General features: G+C 44.8%; 1 protein-coding gene across 6 annotated transcripts in view; it reads left to right on the top strand.

Annotated features, from left to right (window-relative positions):
- Positions 1–210: 210 nt before the first annotated feature.
- The window catches only part of CILK1 (ciliogenesis associated kinase 1), a 43881-nt gene continuing 24793 nt past the window's right edge, over positions 211–19298 (top strand). The window contains exons 1-4 of one of the 6 annotated variants that reach the window (XM_006137747.4): positions 211–391; positions 1114–1163; positions 10701–10894; positions 18651–18705. In XM_006137747.4, coding sequence (XP_006137809.1) covers positions 10794–10894; positions 18651–18705 — 156 coding nt within the window. In that variant the 5' untranslated portion in view covers positions 211–391; positions 1114–1163; positions 10701–10793. Of the gene's footprint in view, positions 403–1113; positions 1164–10621; positions 10895–18650; positions 18706–19298 lie in introns of all 6 variants that reach the window. The other 5 variants (XM_014580944.3, XM_006137746.4, XM_014580943.3 and 2 more) reach the window with 5 other exon arrangements.

The following is a 19298-nucleotide window of genomic DNA, read 5'->3' as shown; positions in this document are numbered from 1 at the left end:
TTATTAATGGGAATTTTTTTGCATTAGCTTGTTATTTTTTATATTTAAATTTGTCTTAAAATTAATTGGATTATCTTACATCGAGATTGTTTTTAATGAAAAAAAAAACCTACCCTGTGACTGTCTATAATAAAGACATGTCTGTAGCCATGCTGTTTGGCTACAGTGCCCTGGAGAGAGAACACTGCAAAGGAAAGGCCAGACAGGGGAGCTGCTGGGTAGTTTTCGCCAGGGAAAGCTCCTGGTTGTCCACAGTGTCTTTTGTTTGTTTTTCTGCTGGTTGGCGAGCTGAAAACACTTTTTTTCTCAGCGTCAGTGCCATGAGCCTCTGGCAGCTAGATCAGCCCAGGCTTCTCTCAGATGGATTTGCCGCATGGCTTCTTGTAGCAGGGTTTGTACTATGTATGTTGTGATTTACTGCTGTTGTGTAATTTTCTTCTACGTGTAGACAGCATGTTGTACAAGCTGTCTTAACAGCTTTTCTGTTACTTTAAAATTGCTGGAAATCTAGTGCAAGGACTCTATGAGCAATTAACAATAGTCTTTGAGAGCAGTACTGTTAGGTTGTAACATAAATGTCACTAGACAGGATGACAGATTTGGAAGCGCTGAGAATCAGATTAATCCTCTGTGTTTTTCTTGCCCTGATTCTAATAGCTAGGTTTTAAAGGAGTATGTCAGCTGGATTTGTGTTTACACTTCTTGTTTTTTAAATAATTTGTCCATCCTCCTGCCAATATCATGATTTTAGGTTTTCTTGTGACATTTAAAACAGAGCTGTACATGAAAGTTTTCTGAGGAGGCCCACATCTGCTTTGGGAGAGACTTCAAAATACTAATTTCTTGTTTAGTAGCAACCATTTTTTATTTGATTTGCAGATGGTGTTTTGATTTAGTATGACCTCATTTATGTAAGTGTACATGAATATTATTCAAATAGGAACACACCGTATGGCCTACAAATATGATCAGTTAATACAAATTTGTCTGTTTTTCTTTTGAAAATGATAGTTTAACTGTTATTACATGAATCATAAGGCAAATGTTAAATTGTTTTCTCCATACACAGTACAGAAAATTCTTATTAACGGAGCTTAATTATTTTTCTTTTAGAGTTGTGTAATACTGAGTAACTATCATACAATGGGCTGGATTGATCAAAGGTAAAAAAAATTTAAATTTACTAATACATGGCATGGTTGTTCATGGAAAGTGCTGTTAGTTAAGAAACTAACTATTTTTAGTTACTAGGTTTCAGATAAAATCTCTACAGCGAGCCAGACTTTCATAAATATTGTGCTGTTTTGTCTCCATCCTTGCAGGGTTTAAGAACAAATAATAAATCTGATACTCGGTCATAGGTGTTTGCTATATATATATTTTTAAAGTAGCTATTCTTCAACAGAAAAATCCACCATCACAGGAATCCAACTCAGTATCATACATGTTTGTTTGTAACATTTCCTGACTCTTTCTAACAGACATGTGCATGCAGGTAAATTTACACATGAGTAGTCCCACCTGAAGTCTCTGATTTCAGTGGAATTACTCACCTGCATACACGTTTGCATGATGGCACTCTAAATCAGCCCTCCTCCCTCTTTTGGGGGTCATAGGCTCCTCACCTTCAACTTCACTTGTTTTTGGGATTGTGGCTAACCTGCTGTTACAGCTAAGAGGCATTCAAATGGGCTGAGAGGATGTGATTTGGACAATTTCATAAATGTTTATGGAAGCTTTTCATTCTTAAGAGATTCTTTGAAGGGTTTTTTTGTGTTTGTAATGTTTTTCTTATATCTCAAAATGCTTTACAACAGGAGTGGCCAACCTGTGGCTCTGGAGCTACCTGTGGCTCTTCTAAGTTAATATGCATCTCCTTGTTCAGGCACTGACTCTGGGGCTGAAGCTACAGGTGCCAACTTTCCAGTGCTCAACTCTTGGCTCCACCTCCAAGCATATTGCACCCTCCCTCCTTCCCTCTCCCACAGAGCCTCCTGAGTGCTATGAACTAGCTGATTGCAGTGGGCAAGAGGCATGGGGAAGGAAGAGGAGGCACTGATAGGTGGGGCTGCTGGTGGGTAAAAGATACGGGAGAGGGGGCACCTGGTGGGGGCTACTGACAAATTACTATAGCTCTTTGGCAATGTACGCTGGTAAACTGTGGCTCCTTCTCAAGCTCAGGTTGGCCACACCTGCTTTACAAAAGACTGAGCTAAACACAACACATTTCTTTGTAAAGATTACTAACAACAACTTAAATTATCTAATAGAATTTTTTTTAAAATTCACTGTCACTGTTTATGCTGGGTTTTTTTGCATTTCTCTTTTGACAGTGCAAATTAAGGAAATTGGTTGCATTTTGTTTTATAGTCAGTTTCACTTTTGATTCTTGGTGTTGTATTGTTTCATTGCAAACACAAGAGGGGAATATTTACTTGCTTAAGTACTGTCCCAATGACACTTTAAAAAGTGTTGGGGAATCATTTATATTGATTAGGCTTTACAAAAAGGTATTATGTTGCATTTCAATTGACAATGCCCTGTATATAATAATCAAGACTTCCTTTGCAGGGTGATGTGCAATAACGAAGTTACAAAGTTGCAGGGGGTTGTTTTGTTTTAAGGTACTGTGTCCTTTTAAATTTAGGCTACAAGCAAAGGGTTATTTGGAGTTTAGTGACTTTCAATGTGATAGGTCTTTTTTTTTTTTTTAAGTTATAACAAAACTGTCATTTTGTTTAATTCCAAGCCAACTCCACTTCCCTGATCTCTGCCTCAAATATTATTGTGCAGTTTTTACTTACCCCATGGCAGCCAGAAAGTAAATCAGATAAACAACAATGAAACTGATTAGGGCTGATCTACACAGGAACATGCTTGTGATACTGCTAAGTCACATTGACTTCAGTAGGACTCCATCTACGTGGAGCATCCAAGTTTAGGCTGTGCCCATGATTCAAATTGAGGGAACTACAAAGTGAAAAGGAAATTGGATTACTGAAACAAGCTTAAAAACTTAAGGCCTCTTCAAGAAAACTTTATACTGGTTGAGATAAATCAGCTTAGAAACTGACTTAATGAAATGGGTGCAATATTTCCATGTTGACAAGGCCCACCTGGTGTTAGTAATAGAGTATGGTCAAGTTTAAAAACTCAAAACCAGCATCTTTTTTTCAACTTGACCATTGTTTTTGCGTGTGTCTGTCCATCTCTCTGTCCAGGCCAAAAGTTTCAAAAGTATCCTTTAATTTTGGGTACTTAAATCACTGTTTAGCCAACTTGAAACACGTGGGCCAGATTTTCCAAGATTCAGAAAGCCCTATGCCACTATTTGACTTCAGGCTCCAGATATTGCAAACTGGCATTCAAAAGTAGGCCCTGATCCTTCATTGATCAACATGTGTATGGATATTTATGGCCATCTAGAGCCTCACTAACTTCCATCTGCAACAGTATGATTTTTAACATATTTTTTTCATTTAATTTTATAGTAGCATGCTTTTGAAATGTGCTGTGCTGCTGTAGAACCAGTAGTATATAGACCTAGCCTTACTTTGCAGATTTGAAAGTCTGAAGGGATCATTGTGATAATCTGTTTTACTTCCTGTACAACACAAGCCATAGAACATCCCCAAAATAATGTGCAGAGCACATCCTTTAGAAAAACATTCAACCTTGATTTTTTTTAAAAACTTTTCCTGACATGTTGAATCTACAATGATCTTCCAGTGGCTTATCCTCAGTGTTAAGTTTACACTTTATTTCCAATCTGCATTTGTCTAACTTCAGCTTCCAACCAGCCTATTGAGTTATACTTTTGTGTGCTAGATGGAAAAGCCTATAATGAAATACTTCCATTATGGAGGTACTTTTAGCCTGTAATCAAGTCACAACTCAATCCTAAAATAAATGGACTCAAGGAGCTCAGTCACTTTAATCTGTCAATCATTCTCATAGCTCTTCTCTGAACCACTTTCAAAATGTCAACATCCATCTTGAATTGTGGACACCATAACTGGATACAGTATTCCAGCAGTAGTTATATCAGTGTCAGATACATCCCGATCAGGGAAGCCATTGCTGTAGTTATGACTCTTCTAGGCCTCCCTTCAGATTTTTGCAGCTATCCAAGGGGAAGGTAAAGCTGTGCTTCCACTCTTCACTTGTGTTTTGGCCAATATACAAAGCAGAGGTGGCACATATCACACTAGAGGATGTACAGTTGCGTGAGCTGCTGATGTGGTTAGGTCCTGTGATTGTGTCACTATTATAGCTGTATGGACAGAGTTGGCAATGGGGCTTATTGTAGGGGTAGGTTCCTGGGTGAGTGTGTCTGAGGTGTGATGTGTGGCCGCTGGAAAAAAATTGCTTCAGGTTAGGGGGTTGTCTATAGGCAAGGATTGGCCTCTCTCCCAAGCCCTGTGAAAATGAGGGCTCATTTTTCAGGATCGGTTGTAGATTTTCAATGATGTGCTAGAGGGGTTTGAATTGGGGGCTGTAGGTGATGATCAGTGGTGTTCTGTTATTTTCCTCTTTGGGCTTGTCTTGAAGAAACAGATTCCTAGGTACTTATTTGGCTCTGTCAGTCTGTTTCTTCACTTTCCCACCTGGGTATTTAAGTTTTTTAAGAATACCTGATAAAGATCTTGTAGGTGTTTGTCTCTGTTTGTGGGAACAAATCCGGTTGTATCGTAGGGCCTGGCTGTAAACAATGTATTTTGTGATGTGTCCTGGATGGAAGCTAGAGGTATGTAGGTAAGAATGGTCAATAGGTTTCTGGTATAGTGTGGTGGTAATGTGGCCATCATTTCATTGTACTGCAGTGACAAGGAAGCAGATCTCTCATGTGGACTGATCCTGGGTGAAAGTTGTTGAAATCCCTGTAGAATTCTTCAAAGGTCTCTTCCCATGAGTCCATTTGATTATGTCAATGTAGCATAAGTAAAGGAATAGTGCTGGGGGATGAGAGCTGAGGAATTGTTTTTTGAGGTCAGCTGCTTTGACCTGAACGTATTTCTTTCTCCTCAGCACACAGATCAGACACATTTCTTTCTCCCATCAGAACATTGCAGAATATATCTTTATGTACTAACAGAGGTTGGTCAGGCTTTCCTGTTACTGGGAAATGAGGATGCAGGAAATGTATTTGCAACTCTCTCCATCACTAATATGGTCATCTGTTTTCCCAACTAAGGCAGCAAAGGGAGCATGCCTGGACATAAAGCGACTGCAGCAAATCTGTTGACTACAGTCAGTTTACAATAGCAAAAGACACTGCTCTTCTACTCGGCTATATTATTAAGCTCTTAGTAATGGAGGTGTAAGAAGGCATGAAGCTGACATAACACAGAGCATGTAGATGTGATTATTTTCCCACTATTTAGCTTAATTCCAAGGGTATGTCTAATTTACATAGTATAGGTCATATTTTGTTCCTTTTTGTAACTAACTTGATTTAAGCACAGGTATCTGTAGTTCTATCCCTGCCAATGATGGTAAATAAGTACTTTTCATCTTTATTTTTTATGTATTCTTGTATTGGTATTGTACCCGGGACATGGGTCTGGTAAGTAATTTGGATATATCATGTATTCCTAGTGCCAAACTTATCCCTGGGAACTTGGAGATAAATGTGATCCTGTGTGTCCTTCCCTTTGAAGGATATGTATGACTCTATCCCTTACACAGAGGGATATCTGAGAGACCTCAGAAAGCGGAGGGAAGCGTGAGGGCTGGGCACAAGGACTAACATCTCTCCTAGCCCCCTCCTTGAAGGAAAGATCTAGCCCTGCTGTTGCTACAGTGTTGCCACTGCCTATCTCCTGAGTAAGAGGCCTGCCCTGTTCGGACTCAGACCTTTCACCTGCAGGTGTTGCCTGCAGCCATTACCAGGGGCGGGCTTAAAGCCAGGAGGCCGTCCCTGGCAACGGGTCATTGCTGGTGGTCCGCCCCGAAGGGGTGATCCAAAGGGGGCTGCCCTTTGGGGGGAGCCCTTCGGGGGCGAACTGAGGGCAAGGGGGTGTGTTGTGATGGTAGCAGTTTTTTGTGATATTATAATTATTGAGTGTGTGTTTGTGTGTGCTGGTGAAAGCAGCACACTGTTGGTTGTCTATTCAGTCCCTGATGAAAGCAGGGAGGGCAGGCGAGCATTCTTGGTGAGAGGAAGTTCCCTTTACCTGCCCAAGCTGAATGTTTGTGTTTGTTCTGTTTCTCCCCCCCCCCCCCCCCAACCCTGTGGCCATTATGTGCTTTGGCACAGATGGGATGCCTAAGGGGGAGGGCTCAGATGGCATCATGATAGTTGTGACCGGTAGGGGAAGATATGGAAGTAAGATCCGGACTGGTCAGCCAAGGGGACCGAGGTATAGACCGTTATGTGCTATTCCTTGTTCTGGTCCTGTTCCTAGCCTTCATAATTCTGGGGACTTTAATACCTGGCCATCAACCTTGAGGGTGCTGCTGCTGAATGCCAGGTCAGTATCCCAGAAGACAGCTGTCATCCATGATTTAATCCTGGATGAAGGGGGCTGACCTGGCTTGTATCTCTGAGACCTGACTGGGAGTGGAGGGAAGCATTGATCTTTCTGAATTGTGCCCAACTGGGTTCTCCGTACAGCATCAGCCGCGGCTTAATGGTCGGGAAGGTGGGGTGGTAATTGTCTATCGAGATACTATCTCACTGGTTAGGGCCTTGGTCCAACAAAATGTTAGATTCGAGTGTTTGTACTTGATATTGGGTGGTCAGGATAGGTTGGGTATGCTGCTTGGGTACCGTCCACCTAGCTGTACGGCAGATGCTCTGCTCAAGCTGGCTGACATGGTCTCGGACGTGGCATTGAGGACCCCAAGGCTTCTTGTCTTGGGGGACTTTAAAATCCACGCTGAGGCTGTCCTGTCTGGTCCGGCCCAAAATTATAGTAAACATCCGATAAGACGGCACCTTTAGGACCCAGGGGGTGCCGAATTATCAGATTTGCTGGACTATCGGAAGGGGGGACTGTGAGGGGTCTAGGGTGGGGGGGATGCCACCCCAGACCCTTCATAGCCCCCCCTTCCGATAGTCTGGCTCTGTCCCAGGCGACCCCGATTCAGCCGCTGCTGGTCAGTTTCAGCAGCAGCTGAATCGGGGACACCTGCAGCAAAGCAGCTGGAGTGCTGCCACGTTGGTCTGGTAGCACCAACCCTTGGCACTGCGAGGCCAACCAGGCAGCCTCCCAGATGCTCTACCCCAGGTGTCCCCAAGTCAGCCGCTGCTGAAACTGATCAGGGGCTGATTCCAGGAAGCCTGGGGCAGAGCAGCTCTGCCTCGGGCTTCCTGGAGTCAGCCGCTGGTCAGTTTCAGCACCGGCTGAATCGGAAACAGCTGGGGTGCTGCCGGGTTGGGTCCCGCAGCCCCGAGGGGCAGCGCTACGGGACCAACCTCGCAGCACCCCAGCTGCTCTGCCCCCGGCTTTCCCGATTCAGCTGCTGATCAGTTTTAGCAAGCGGCTGAATCAGGGAAGCTGGGGGCAGAGCAGCTCCAATGATCCGGCTGCCCAGAGCACTTCCGGGTTCCTGATGGTGCCGGACCATCGGGGTGCCAGACCATCAGATGCCGGACCATTGGAGTTTTACTGTATATGGATACCATGACCACCCTAGGTCTATCCCAAAAAATAACTGACCTAACGCATGTTGCAGGTCATACGCTCAATCTGGTTTTTTGGATTAAGGGTGATAAGAGTTCTTGGGATAAGGGATGTAGCTACACTCCCTTTTTCATGGACTGATCACTACCTGGTTAAGTTTAGACTATGTGCTGACCTTCCCCTCCACAGAGGCGGGGAACCGATTAAGATGATCCGCCCTCAGAGGATGATGGATCTGGAGGGTTTCCTGAGGTCCCTGAGGGATTGTTCAGCCGTTATGGCAAATGGTGCTGTAGATGCCCTAGTCATTACATGGAACATTGAGGTAGCCTGGGAAGTTGATATGATTGTTCCTAAGTGCCCTTTTTACGGGCTAGTCAAGCCAAGTTTGCTCCCTGGTTTTCTGGGGAGCTGATGGCGGCAAAACAGTCTGTGCGACGGCTAGAACGCCACTGGAAGAGAACCAGAGCTGAGTCTGATCGATTGCGGGTTAGAGCTGAATTGCGAGCTTACTCTGTGGTGGTGCTGACAGCAAAGAAAAGCTACTTCTCCACCCGTATCGCATCCGCACAATGCCATCCAGCAGAACTGTTTCGAGTAGTGCGGGGCCTGTTGCAGTTTAGCACTCATAACGAAATGGAGGAGCTCTTAGTCCCCCCGCTGTGATCTGTTTGCGAAGAACTTTGCAGATACCATCGCTCGCATCCAGTCGGATAGGACTCTGGTTGCAATGTAAGTGGCACAGAATGTGTTGAGTGCACCACCCAGTCATTTTTCTCTGGATCAATTTCAGCTATTGCAGACTGAGGATGTGGACAAGGCACTTGGAGGAGTGCGACCGACCATGTGCTCAGTTGACCGCTACCCTTCATGGCTTATTAAATCTAGCCGGGAAGGGTTTACTGATTGGGTCCAGGGGATTATTAATGCATCTTTTAGATCCGGTATGGTTCCCACCGCCTTGAAAGAGGCAGTGATAAAACCATTGCTCAAGAAGACTTCACTGGACCCACATTTTTTGAATAACTGTCGCCCAATTGCTAATACTCCCTTCTTGGGCAAGGTACTTGAGCGGGCGGTGGCGTTGCAACTCCAAGCTTTCTTGGAAGAAACAGATTACTTAGATCCATTTCAGTCTGGCTTTAGTTTGGGTTTTGGAACTGAAACCGCCTTGGTCGCCCTGGTAGACGACTTACGCCAGGGGAGAGACAGGGAGAGTGCATCCCTGTTAATTCTCTTAGACCGCTCAGTGGCTTTTGATACCATCGACCATGATATCCTTCTGGGACGCCTGGAGGAGCTGGATATTGGAGGCACTGTTTTGCAGTGGTTCTGGTCCTACTTGTTGGGACGCTTTCAGAAGGTGGAGCTAGGGGGCTGCTATTCGACCCCGTGGTGATTGTGCTATGGGATCCCGCAAGGTTCCATCTTGTCCTCTATGCTGTTTAATATCTACATGAAGCCTCTGGGAGAGGCCATAAGGAGTTTTGGAGGACAGTGCCATCAATATGCAGATAACACGCAACTCTATTTCCTTCTGACGTAAGAACCAGGTGTGGCGGTGACTGATCTAAATCGGTGTCTGGAGGTGGTGATGGTTTGGATGAAGTCAAACAAGCTGAAGTTTAATTCAGATAAGACTGAGGTCCTGTGGATCAGGATGTCATCTGTTCAGGAATGTGGCATGGCACCTGTTCTAGATGGGGTTACTCTCCCCCTGAAAGAACAGGAATGCAGCTTGGGGGGGAGTCCTGGATCCTTTTTTAACATTTGAAAATCAGATTCGTTTGGTGGCCAGGAGTGCTTTTGGGCAGCTTTGTTTGATCCACCAGCTGCGACCCTTCCTGAACAAGCATGACTTGGCCACAGCGCCCCATGCTCTTGTTACATCTAGACTGGATTAATGTAATGTACTTTATGTGGGGCTGCCTCTAAAGAGTATTCGGAAACTTCAGCTGGTCCAGAATGCGGCTGCTTGAGTCTTAACTAATACTCGTTATACAGAGCACATTATGCCAGTGATTCTGCAGCTGCACTGGCTTTCGGTATGTTTCTGAGAACAATTTAAGGTTTTAGTTATGACCTACAAAGCCTTAAATGAGTTGGGCTCAGGGTATCTGAAGGATTGTCTTCTCCCATATGAACCTGCCCGGGGACTGAGGTCAGCTGGGGAGGCTTTGCTTCGTGTTCCCCCACTTGTGGAGATAAGATTAACATCTACGTGGAACCGGGCCTTCTCAGCTTTTGCTCCCAGGCTGTGGAATTCTCTTCCTCGGGATATTCACATGATGCCAATGCTAGCATTGTTTCAGAGTCAGGCTAAAGCCACCCTTTTTATTAATGTTTGCGTCTGTATGTGTGTGTTCTCTATATGTTTTTAGCAGGTTTTATGTCCCTCTGGGGTCTTGTATTTTAAATTTGTATATATATTTGTATTGTGTTTAAACATTTTTTTTTGTAAGCCACCTCAAATATTTTAAATAGAGAGGTGGGGTAAAAATATTTAAATAAATAAATAATATCTTGGTAAGGTGGTTTGTCAGAGCTCTGGACTGACTGCAGTATGACCTGTGAGTTATTGATTTGTTTGCTAAATAATTTTTCCAAGAGAGATGTCCTGCCACATAATTAGAGATGTTCAGTGCTCTTGCTGTGGGACTGCTATTTCTAGGCCATGAGAATTCTTTCTGCGCTTTTGGTAATTACAGTATTACTTATTGCTACCTATTGGGGTTGCCATCACATCTGATGCAAATTACAGGCCCTGCCATTGCAGCTGGCCTCTGGGAGAGGAGGGTGTAAAGGAGTGGAAGGCGGTCCTGGTTCTGAGTTTTAAACTAGTATGAGCACAATCTCACTCTTTAGTTTTAGGCAATCAGGAAAATAGCCCATTTGTACTCCTGGATGTCTTTGGGAAGAAAGGAGAGTGCAAACAAGCCAACTTTGAAAAATGCAAAAATCCCAAATCCAGTGAATTGTGTTCTGTATTTCAGATTAAAGGCTAAGCCTTGAAAACATGACTCTTGTGGCTATTCATGCAGTCCTGAGTACTCTGTATTTATGCTGCCACAGAAAGAACTGGTTACACTCAGAGGAGAAACACCTCAGCTACTGGGAAGCGTGTACTAAAGACTGAAATGAATTTGCAGCTAAAGGATCCACATCATGAATAGATACACTACTATCAAGCAGCTTGGTGATGGGACGTATGGCTCTGTCCTCCTAGGGAGAAGCATTGAATCTGGAGAGCTAATTGCCATTAAAAAGTGAGTCACTTTATTCCTTGATGTAATAGTCTTATGCTGGTACACAGTCAACTAATATACATCATACATTCAGTGTGTATATAATTGGTTTTGCAACAAAGTCTGAGAATATACACCTCTGCATCTTAATTCTCAGCCCCTTTATATGAAACGTGAAATGAACGGTCTAATCACTCCAGGACAATTATAATATTGAGGTGACCCAATCAGTACTCTCTTTTTGTCTGTTACATATGTCTCATTGTAATACACAGTCCTCGTATTTCACCAAAATTGTTTGGCACCTATTTAATTTCTAGCCGTTCACATAGCGAGTTTTTTAAATGGCCCACCTCTCTAAGACTGATCTACAGTTAAAATGTAAATTGACATAGCTACATTGCTCATGGGTATGTAAAATCCACATCCTTGAGGTGCGATAGGTATGCCAAACTAATGCCTCCCCTCCCCCTGGCATTAATGCAGGTAGGTTGACAGAAGAATAATCCCTTTAATCTAGCTGTCCTTGCTCCAGGAGACGGATTACCTAGAATAATGGGAAAACCCCTTCTGTTGCCATAGGAAGCATCTAAACCAGTGTTTTACAACCAGTGGTACGAGTACCCTTAGGGGTACTTGATAAAAGTCTGGGGGGGTATATCAACACAACTGAAACTTGGAGAAAACTGATTTTTTAAAAAAATTTTACAGCGTTTTATTATTTTTGGACTTTTTACGCCCAAAAATTTCATCACTCGTCTGGCTACAATTAAGTTGTTTAAACAAATGTGTTGCAATAGAAAAAAATTTGCATGTCTGAAAACTGTAGGTACTGGGGGTACTTTTTTTTTTGTGAAAAAGGGATACTTTATTTAAAAAAAAAAAAGTTGAGAAACACTGGTCTAAACTATAGAACTACAGTGGCATAGGTATGCCACTAGTTCAGACATGGCTTAATTGATAGGCACAGAGTACTGGAGGAACCTCCACAAAATATTGTTTGTCATTCAGTAATGCACTTAGGAGAACAGTGTAGAACACTGTAACAGGTTTTCACAACTGGACCTGACTTCAGTTGGTTCTGCAAATGCTCAGCAGCTGGACACACAAAGGTAGTTGGTAGGGTTGTAATTAGCAGGTATTTTTCCTACTTCCCACCCCGTCCTTCTCTACAACAAAAGAGGCAAATTTGTGGGTCACACAAGTGTCAGGGGACAGAACAGGTCAGCTGGGCTATTCTCAAGGCCATTGCAAGGACTGTGAGCAAAGAAGATTCATTGTGAGCAAAAAATTCATGCTATCAGAAGGCAGAGCTACTAGTGTGAATCTGCCATGAGAAAAGATGCAGGCAAAAAGTTCACTTAGGCTACGTCTACACTGGCCACAATTTCCAGAAAAGCCATGCAAATCAGGTAAGTCAGGATAGGGAAATCCGCGGGGTGATTTAAATATCCCCCGCAGATTTAAATAAACATGTCTGCTGCTTTTTTTCCGGCTTGGGGAAAAGCCGGAAAAAAAGCGTCTAGACTGGCGCGATCCTCCGGAATAAAGCCCTTTTCCGGAGGATCTCTTATTCCTACCTCTTATTCCTGAGGTAGGAATAAAAGAGATCCTCCGGAAAAGGGCTTTATTCCGGAGGATTGCGCCAGTCTAGACGCTTTTTTTCCGGCTTTTTTTCCCCAAGCCAGAAAAAAAGCGGCGGACATGTTTATTTAAATCCGCGGGGATGTTTAAATCCCCCCGCGGATTTCCCTATCCTGACTTACCTGATTTGCATGGCTTTTCCGGAAATTGTGGCCAGTCTAGACGTAGCCTAAGTGACTCAATCAGCTATTTGAAGGTATGTCTACACTGTTTTCTAATTAGATTATATTAGCTGTCGTGAGTGAGTTGGTGTTTTAGACAGGCCCAAATTTTGGGGGGGTATCTACTCTAGCCTTAACTAATGTTTTGTGTATCAGTGCTATGGGGACTGTAATGGTGTAACTATGTTGGTGTAATCTTTTAATGTAGACTCAGCCTACTAGGGATGTTAGCAAGTAATCAACTGGAGTATCGACTACTCACTTGCCCCTCCCCTTTGCTGCCTCTGAGAGACATCAAGGGCAGGGAACAGGAGTCGGTGCTGGGGGGGGGGGAGCCAGTGTAAAAGCCAGTTCCCCCCAGCACCGTGCTGCCCTGTCCGTCCGTCCGTCCCCCCCCCCGTGTCCACCTCCCCCCAGAGGAATAGGGGAGGCTGCTTCGAAGTAGTCCCTGTCCATGGGGTCCCAGCAGGGAGCTGGCCCCCCCTACACACACACATACAGGGACTGCTGATGCCTGCCTCAAGCCAGGACTGGGGTGCTATTTTTTACTACCCCGGTGCTGGCACCAGCAGCTGCAGTACCAGCTGCTCCTGAGGACAGGGCTTCATGGCAGGTAACTGCCTCATGTTCCAGGACTGGAGTCAGGGCCACAGTGCTATTTTTAGCATCGCAGCCCAAGCTCCAGCCCTGGCAGCTGCCAGGCGGGTTGTGTGGTGGCTGTCCAGCTGCTCCTGGGACGGGGCAGCCACCAGCCACGTGGCTGTGGCCCCACCTCTAGGAACAGCTAGGGCTGCATGGTTCTTAAATGAGACTGAAATTTTTGGGCGTGCACCTTATAGGGAACCCTGCTGCTGACCTGCAGGAAAAATTACTCGTGGGTCACATTTGTGGGCAGCACACAAATGAGAACCACCAAAAAAAAACCAAAACCCAAATCCTCACTGACATGGCCCGGACTGAGAAGGACAGACATTTCTCACACACCAGAGCCTAGTAGGGGCTCAGGCTAATACATTTTGTGTGCTCCAGCCCCACAGTGGGAGAGATGGAGCACCAGCACACGCACCGCAGTGCTGAGGGAAAGCCCTAAGCCTCTGAGGCTAGATCCAGGCAAGATGGGGGCAACATCTGGTCCCTGAGCTTTAGGTTCCCCATCAACTGATTATGCCATAACACTTTCTTTAAACTTAGCCGAGGGCTTTCACAGTAATTGTTTAGCCATGTCAATGAATGTTGGAGCTGTGCTTCCACTAGAAGAAGAAAGGCATATTTTAAATGTGTTAAACTAGCCTACTTTACATTCTAGTGAAGATACATGGTAGCACTGCCTACGAGTTTACTTAAACCAGCTAACGCAAGTTAAAACTACAACAGTCTTATCTTCACTGCTAAGTAACATAGATCAGATAATAAGGGTTAGAAGCAATGTTTTCCACCATTCTTGTAGCCATCACGACTGTAACGCGGTTTGCACATGTAACTTGTGGAATGTGGGTTTTGCTATCACAAAACCTTGCTGGAGACTACTTCCCTTTGAGGTTTCACCATCATGTCAAACAGAACCTGTGGAACAAACCAGCATAGTGAAAGAAGCTATAGCCTGGCATCTTCAGGCACAGAGAATTGCTGCAAAACAAAGCCAACTGGCGTGATTTTTAAAAACTCAGAATGTCAAGGTCCTTTTCAAGTTGAAAAATGGCTACAGTAATAGTGAGACCAAGCTCTTGCACATGCCCACTCTGGTTCTGCCCACAGTAGGTCATGTAGCTATGTCTGAAAACATTGGGCCCATTTACACTATGGAAATTAGCTGCATTTTAAATAAATGAGCATGCTTTACACAATAAATGTACTATTGCAAGTTGGAAGGAAAGAATGACCCATCTCTGAAACTGTGTTAAAGCCGTATTGTTTAACACGCTGGAGAGGCAGGCCAAAGTGGACAGGAAAACAGGTCTCAGTGAGGTCAGTGGAAGAGACAATTTCTTCAGGAAAGGGGGAATTAAAAAGGGTGTAGAAACCTGGATATTTGACAGTGAAGCAATTGAGGAATAGAAGGGGTATGTCTAGACTACAAGCCTTTTTTTCAAAAAAAAAAAAATTCCCGTGTCCAGACTGCTGCCATGTTCTTTTGAAAGTAAATGGAAAGAATGCAGCAGTTTTTTTGACCATGGAAAACCTTGTTTTAGGAGGAATAACATCTTTTTTTTCCGAAAGTGCTCTTTCGTAAAAAGGAGTTATGTAATGCAAACTGTGCTTTTTTGAAAGAGAACATCCAGACTGCCTGGGTGCTCTCTTTTGAAAAAGCGACTTTTTTGGGGGGTTGTAGTTTAGACGCTCTTTTTCGATACTCTTTTGAAAGAGGCTTTCAGTCTAGACGTAGCCGAAGAGGGGAAAGGAATACAGGGCACAAAAGGTAATCAAGGTTGTTGCCTGATCTAAGATTGCTTATAAATTTCTGGTTACCACCTTTAGGATTGACAGGTCCTTTTTCCCAGGATCAGGCCAAATGTTCAAATGGTCGGGAACCCTGATGTGCATAGATGCAACATTCATGCCATAGGAACTCTTGTATATTTGCAAATATAGATAATTCATTAATTTAGCACAGTCACAAACACCCCAATTTCATAAGATAAATAGGTAATGTACAGCTCCACTTCCACACCATATACTCACACCATTCCTTCTAGAACAACCCAAGGTGTTAGCCATTATCTTCCTCATCACCTTCGCTTTCCCCATCATCACCAGCAGCCATCATTCTAGCACCTCCCAAGGACTACATCTCTTTCTCCAACCACCCCTAGGCTGGGAAGTCACTTTTATCATACGTTACGCTGACATTGGTATGTTTGATGCATATTCAGTTGGGGAAGTTTCCTTTTTTTCCTTATTTGTATTTTCTCATCTTACTAATGGTGAAGTGTCTTTTTCCAATAGGTCAGTATATCCTTGATCTCAATTTATTATCCTGTGCTAGGGATGTTAAATTTAGATTGATTAACTAATCAAATAGTTGATGGGATTTCCATCGACTATTCGATTGGTCTATAAGGACACCTCTGCCTTCGAACTGTAGCAAGAGTCCTGCCGGGCTCTTGCTACAGTTCAAAACCGGAAGCCCCTCAGGGAGTGTGGGGCCAGCGGGTAACGGGCTCTGCGCTCCCTGTGGTGCTTGAGCCTTTGAAATGTACAGTCACGCAATGGCCCGCGTGGCTTCTGCTTTTAAAATGCTCCTATTTTAAATGCTCTCTGCAGGGCTTCTGCTTTTGAAATGCTTCTGCTCCCAGCGGGCTCTTGTACACTTCAAAAGCAGAATCACAGCAGAAGTGGCGCAAGCAGAGAACGCTTCAGTCCCCGCTCGCGCCGTTTTCCCGCTGTGCTTCTATCTCCCCTGCCCCCCTGCAGAGACAGTGCTGGGGGGAACCAGCTTTTAAGTCAGCTCTCTCCAGCACTGGCTCCTTCTTCTTCATCTCTCCCATGTCCCCTGCTGCCTCTCTCTGGTAGAGGCAGAAAGGGAGAGGGGAAGCAACTAGTCACATCACTAGTCAACTAGCTGATAAGTTTATACTTATCAGCTAGTCGACTAGTCGCTTACATTGCTGTCATATGCTACAATTCTTTACCATGGATCTTTTGTGATTGTCTATCGCATGGATTATTTCCTTCCTACCCAGTTATTTGGTCTGTTCTCAACCGGTTATTTTGGGTTTTTCTAAGTAGTGATGTACCTACTAACTTTGGGTATGTCTACACTACAAATTTAATTCGAACTAACGGATGTTAGTTCGAATTAACTTTCATAGGCGTTTAGTTTGAACTAGGTAAACCTCATTGCACGAGGACTAAGCCTAGTTCGAACTTACTAGTTCAAATTAAGGGCTGTGTAGCCCCTTAATTTGAACTAGTGGGAGGCTAGCCCTCCCCATCTTGCCCTGGTGGCCACTCTGGGCACCACCAGGGAAACTCGTATGCCCCCCTCCTGGCCCCGGAGCCCTTAAAGGGGCACGGGCTGGCTACGGTGCCTGTGCCAGGTGCAAGCCTGCCAGCACCCAGCCAGCAGACCCTGCACCTGGCACGGCACAGAGCCACCCACCCGATGCCCCCCAGCCCTACGCCTCTTCTCGGGAGCCTGGCCAGGACTGCAAGAGGCGGACACCCGCCTGGTCTAGTGCAGACATCGTGGACCTCATCCACGAACTCCGCACTAGGCACAGGACAGTGGCCGTCTAGGGCAGGAGAGCTGCCAGCCTGGCCACCCAGGAGCAGGTTGGCATGAAAATCAAGGTGGTCCACTGAGACTCCCGACCCTGAGCCCTAAGCTTAGAATGGCCGTACTGGGTCAGACCAAAGGTCTATCTAGTCTAGTAGCTTGTCTGCCGACAGCGGCCAACCCTAGGTACCCTGGAGGAGATGGACCAAAGACAGTGACCAAGCCATTTGTCTCGTGCCATCCATCTCCAGCCTTCCACAAACTTTGGGCAGGGACACCATTTCTATCCCCTGGCTAATACCCCTCCATGACTTGATCTCACTTCTCTATAAACTCTGTTCTAGTTCTAGCCTTCACAGCCTCCTGCAGCAAGGAGTTCCACAGGTTGACTCTTTGCTTTGTGAAGAAGAACTTTCTGTTACTAGTTTGAAGCCTGCTACCCATTCCTTTCCTTTGGTGTCCTCTAGCCCTTCTATTATGGGAACTAATGGAGAACTTTTCTTTATGCACCCTCTCCACACCACTCTTGCTTTTATAGACCTCTATCATATCCCCCCTCCATCTCTTCTTCTCTAAGCTGAGAAGTCCCAGTCTCTTTAGCCTCTCTTCTTATGGGACCTGTTCCAAACCCTTGATCATTTTAGTTGCCCTCCCCTCTCCCAGCCTCTCTCTTCCCCTCTCCCACCTTTTTTTCCCAGTCTCCTCCAGTTTTGTTCAATAAAGAGAGATTCTATTTTTGACCACACGTTTTCTTTATTTTGTACATCAGGAAGGGGGGCTAGGGAAGGGTAAGTGGAAGGAGGTGAGGGAGGAATGGGGTACGTGCCCCCGATGGGGAGGACTGGGCTGGCTCTGTGGGCTTCTCGGGGTGGAAGTTCTCCTGCAGCCTCCTGATTACCTCCTCCCCCCCGGATGACAGCCTGTGGCAAGTGCAGCCGGGGTGATGGTCGAGTGCTGTGATGTTCCACGTGTGGGCACTCCAAACCAGGACTGCTTTGCAAGCAGGGAACCCTGAGAACTGTCTGTCCGGGGTGGGGGTAGGGTCCCTTTAAGCACAGCCCTCGGCTAGCCTGAGACAGCAGCTCCACGCTCTAAGTCCTCATCTGATGCCCTGCCGGCACTGCTTCCGGCCATCCTTAACCTCTGTTTAGGGTCCACTCTGTGTGGACATGCTAGTTCGAATTAGCAAAACGCTAATTCGAACTAGTTTTTAAGTCTAGCTGCGCTAATTCGAATTAGCTTAGTTTGAATTAACTAATTCGAACTAAGTTAGTTCGAATTAGCGCTGTAGTGTAAACATACTCTCCGAGGGTGGTCTTGGAAGTGCCTGTACCATGGAGAGTCCCTCAATCTTACCATCATCTATCTAGGTGAAAGGTCCCAAACCTATGCCACCAGGTGCAGAAAAGGAGGAAATAGCAAGGGAAAGAAGGAACAAAAATAGACCTTATATAGAAGTGGTTTTTAATAGACTTACTGTGTTCAGCATTTTGAATCTGATTTACATGTTAAGCTGTTTACAAAAACAATCATGCTCTACTTCCTTTGGCTACATGTGGGGATCCAAATCACTTACCATAAATTGTGGCATGTTTTCTGAATGCTAAAAAAGTATACAAAATAATAGCACACTGTAGAAGAATACCTAACTTCCCTTCATCTAGCAATGTAAATAGTTTGAAACTGAGGTGCAGTGTCTTATGGAGCTCAGACTGTAGTGACACTGGCCATATTTCTCTCCCCTCTGCTCCTGCAGGATGAAGAGAAAGTTCTACTCCTGGGAGGAATGCATGAATCTTCGCGAGGTTAAGGTACTTGTTAATTCCAAGAATGGTTACTTTTTCAACCCAGCCTTTCACATTAGAACAGTTACGAGTTACATACACCCATTCCAGCTGCCTTGCTGAGAAGAGCCTCATTAGCAGTCCCTGCAGTAAGAGCTGTGGAGTATGTGGTAGCTTTGCCATTTCCTCATTCTTCCTTAATACAATTGCATGCTGTTTCCTAGTCCTGTAAAAAACTATTGATTGTAGCTAGTGGTGAGTAGGCTTCTGCCCACAAACCTGAAGTCAGCAGCAGCTGTCCGAGGGAGAAGATAGCCATCTGAATTCTTACTGTTCCCTTGGCAGGGCTGTGCTGTAAGAACAGGAGCTGGGAGTAGCATTGTAGTATGGATTTTTAAAAGTTTTTTTTATATATATATTCCCTTCACTACCAACAGCATCTGTGCAGGCACTCCTTTCCGTGCAGGTTAGTTCAGTTCCTGGATAGCTAGGCCAGAGACAGCAAACAATTGTGGTGCCAATGTCAGCTAAAGTCTGGGTGCATGCTACGAGGGTGTTAGTATCAGCTGTTGTTCCATAACTTCCAAATGTTGCTACCACTAGCACAGCTCCAATAGCTG

Source organism: Pelodiscus sinensis, chromosome 3 (genome assembly GCF_049634645.1).
Source record: "Pelodiscus sinensis isolate JC-2024 chromosome 3, ASM4963464v1, whole genome shotgun sequence".
Lineage (NCBI taxonomy): Eukaryota > Metazoa > Chordata > Testudines > Trionychidae > Pelodiscus > Pelodiscus sinensis.
Note: the sequence above shows the minus strand (reverse complement) of the source record. Positions and strands in the feature narration are given on the sequence as shown.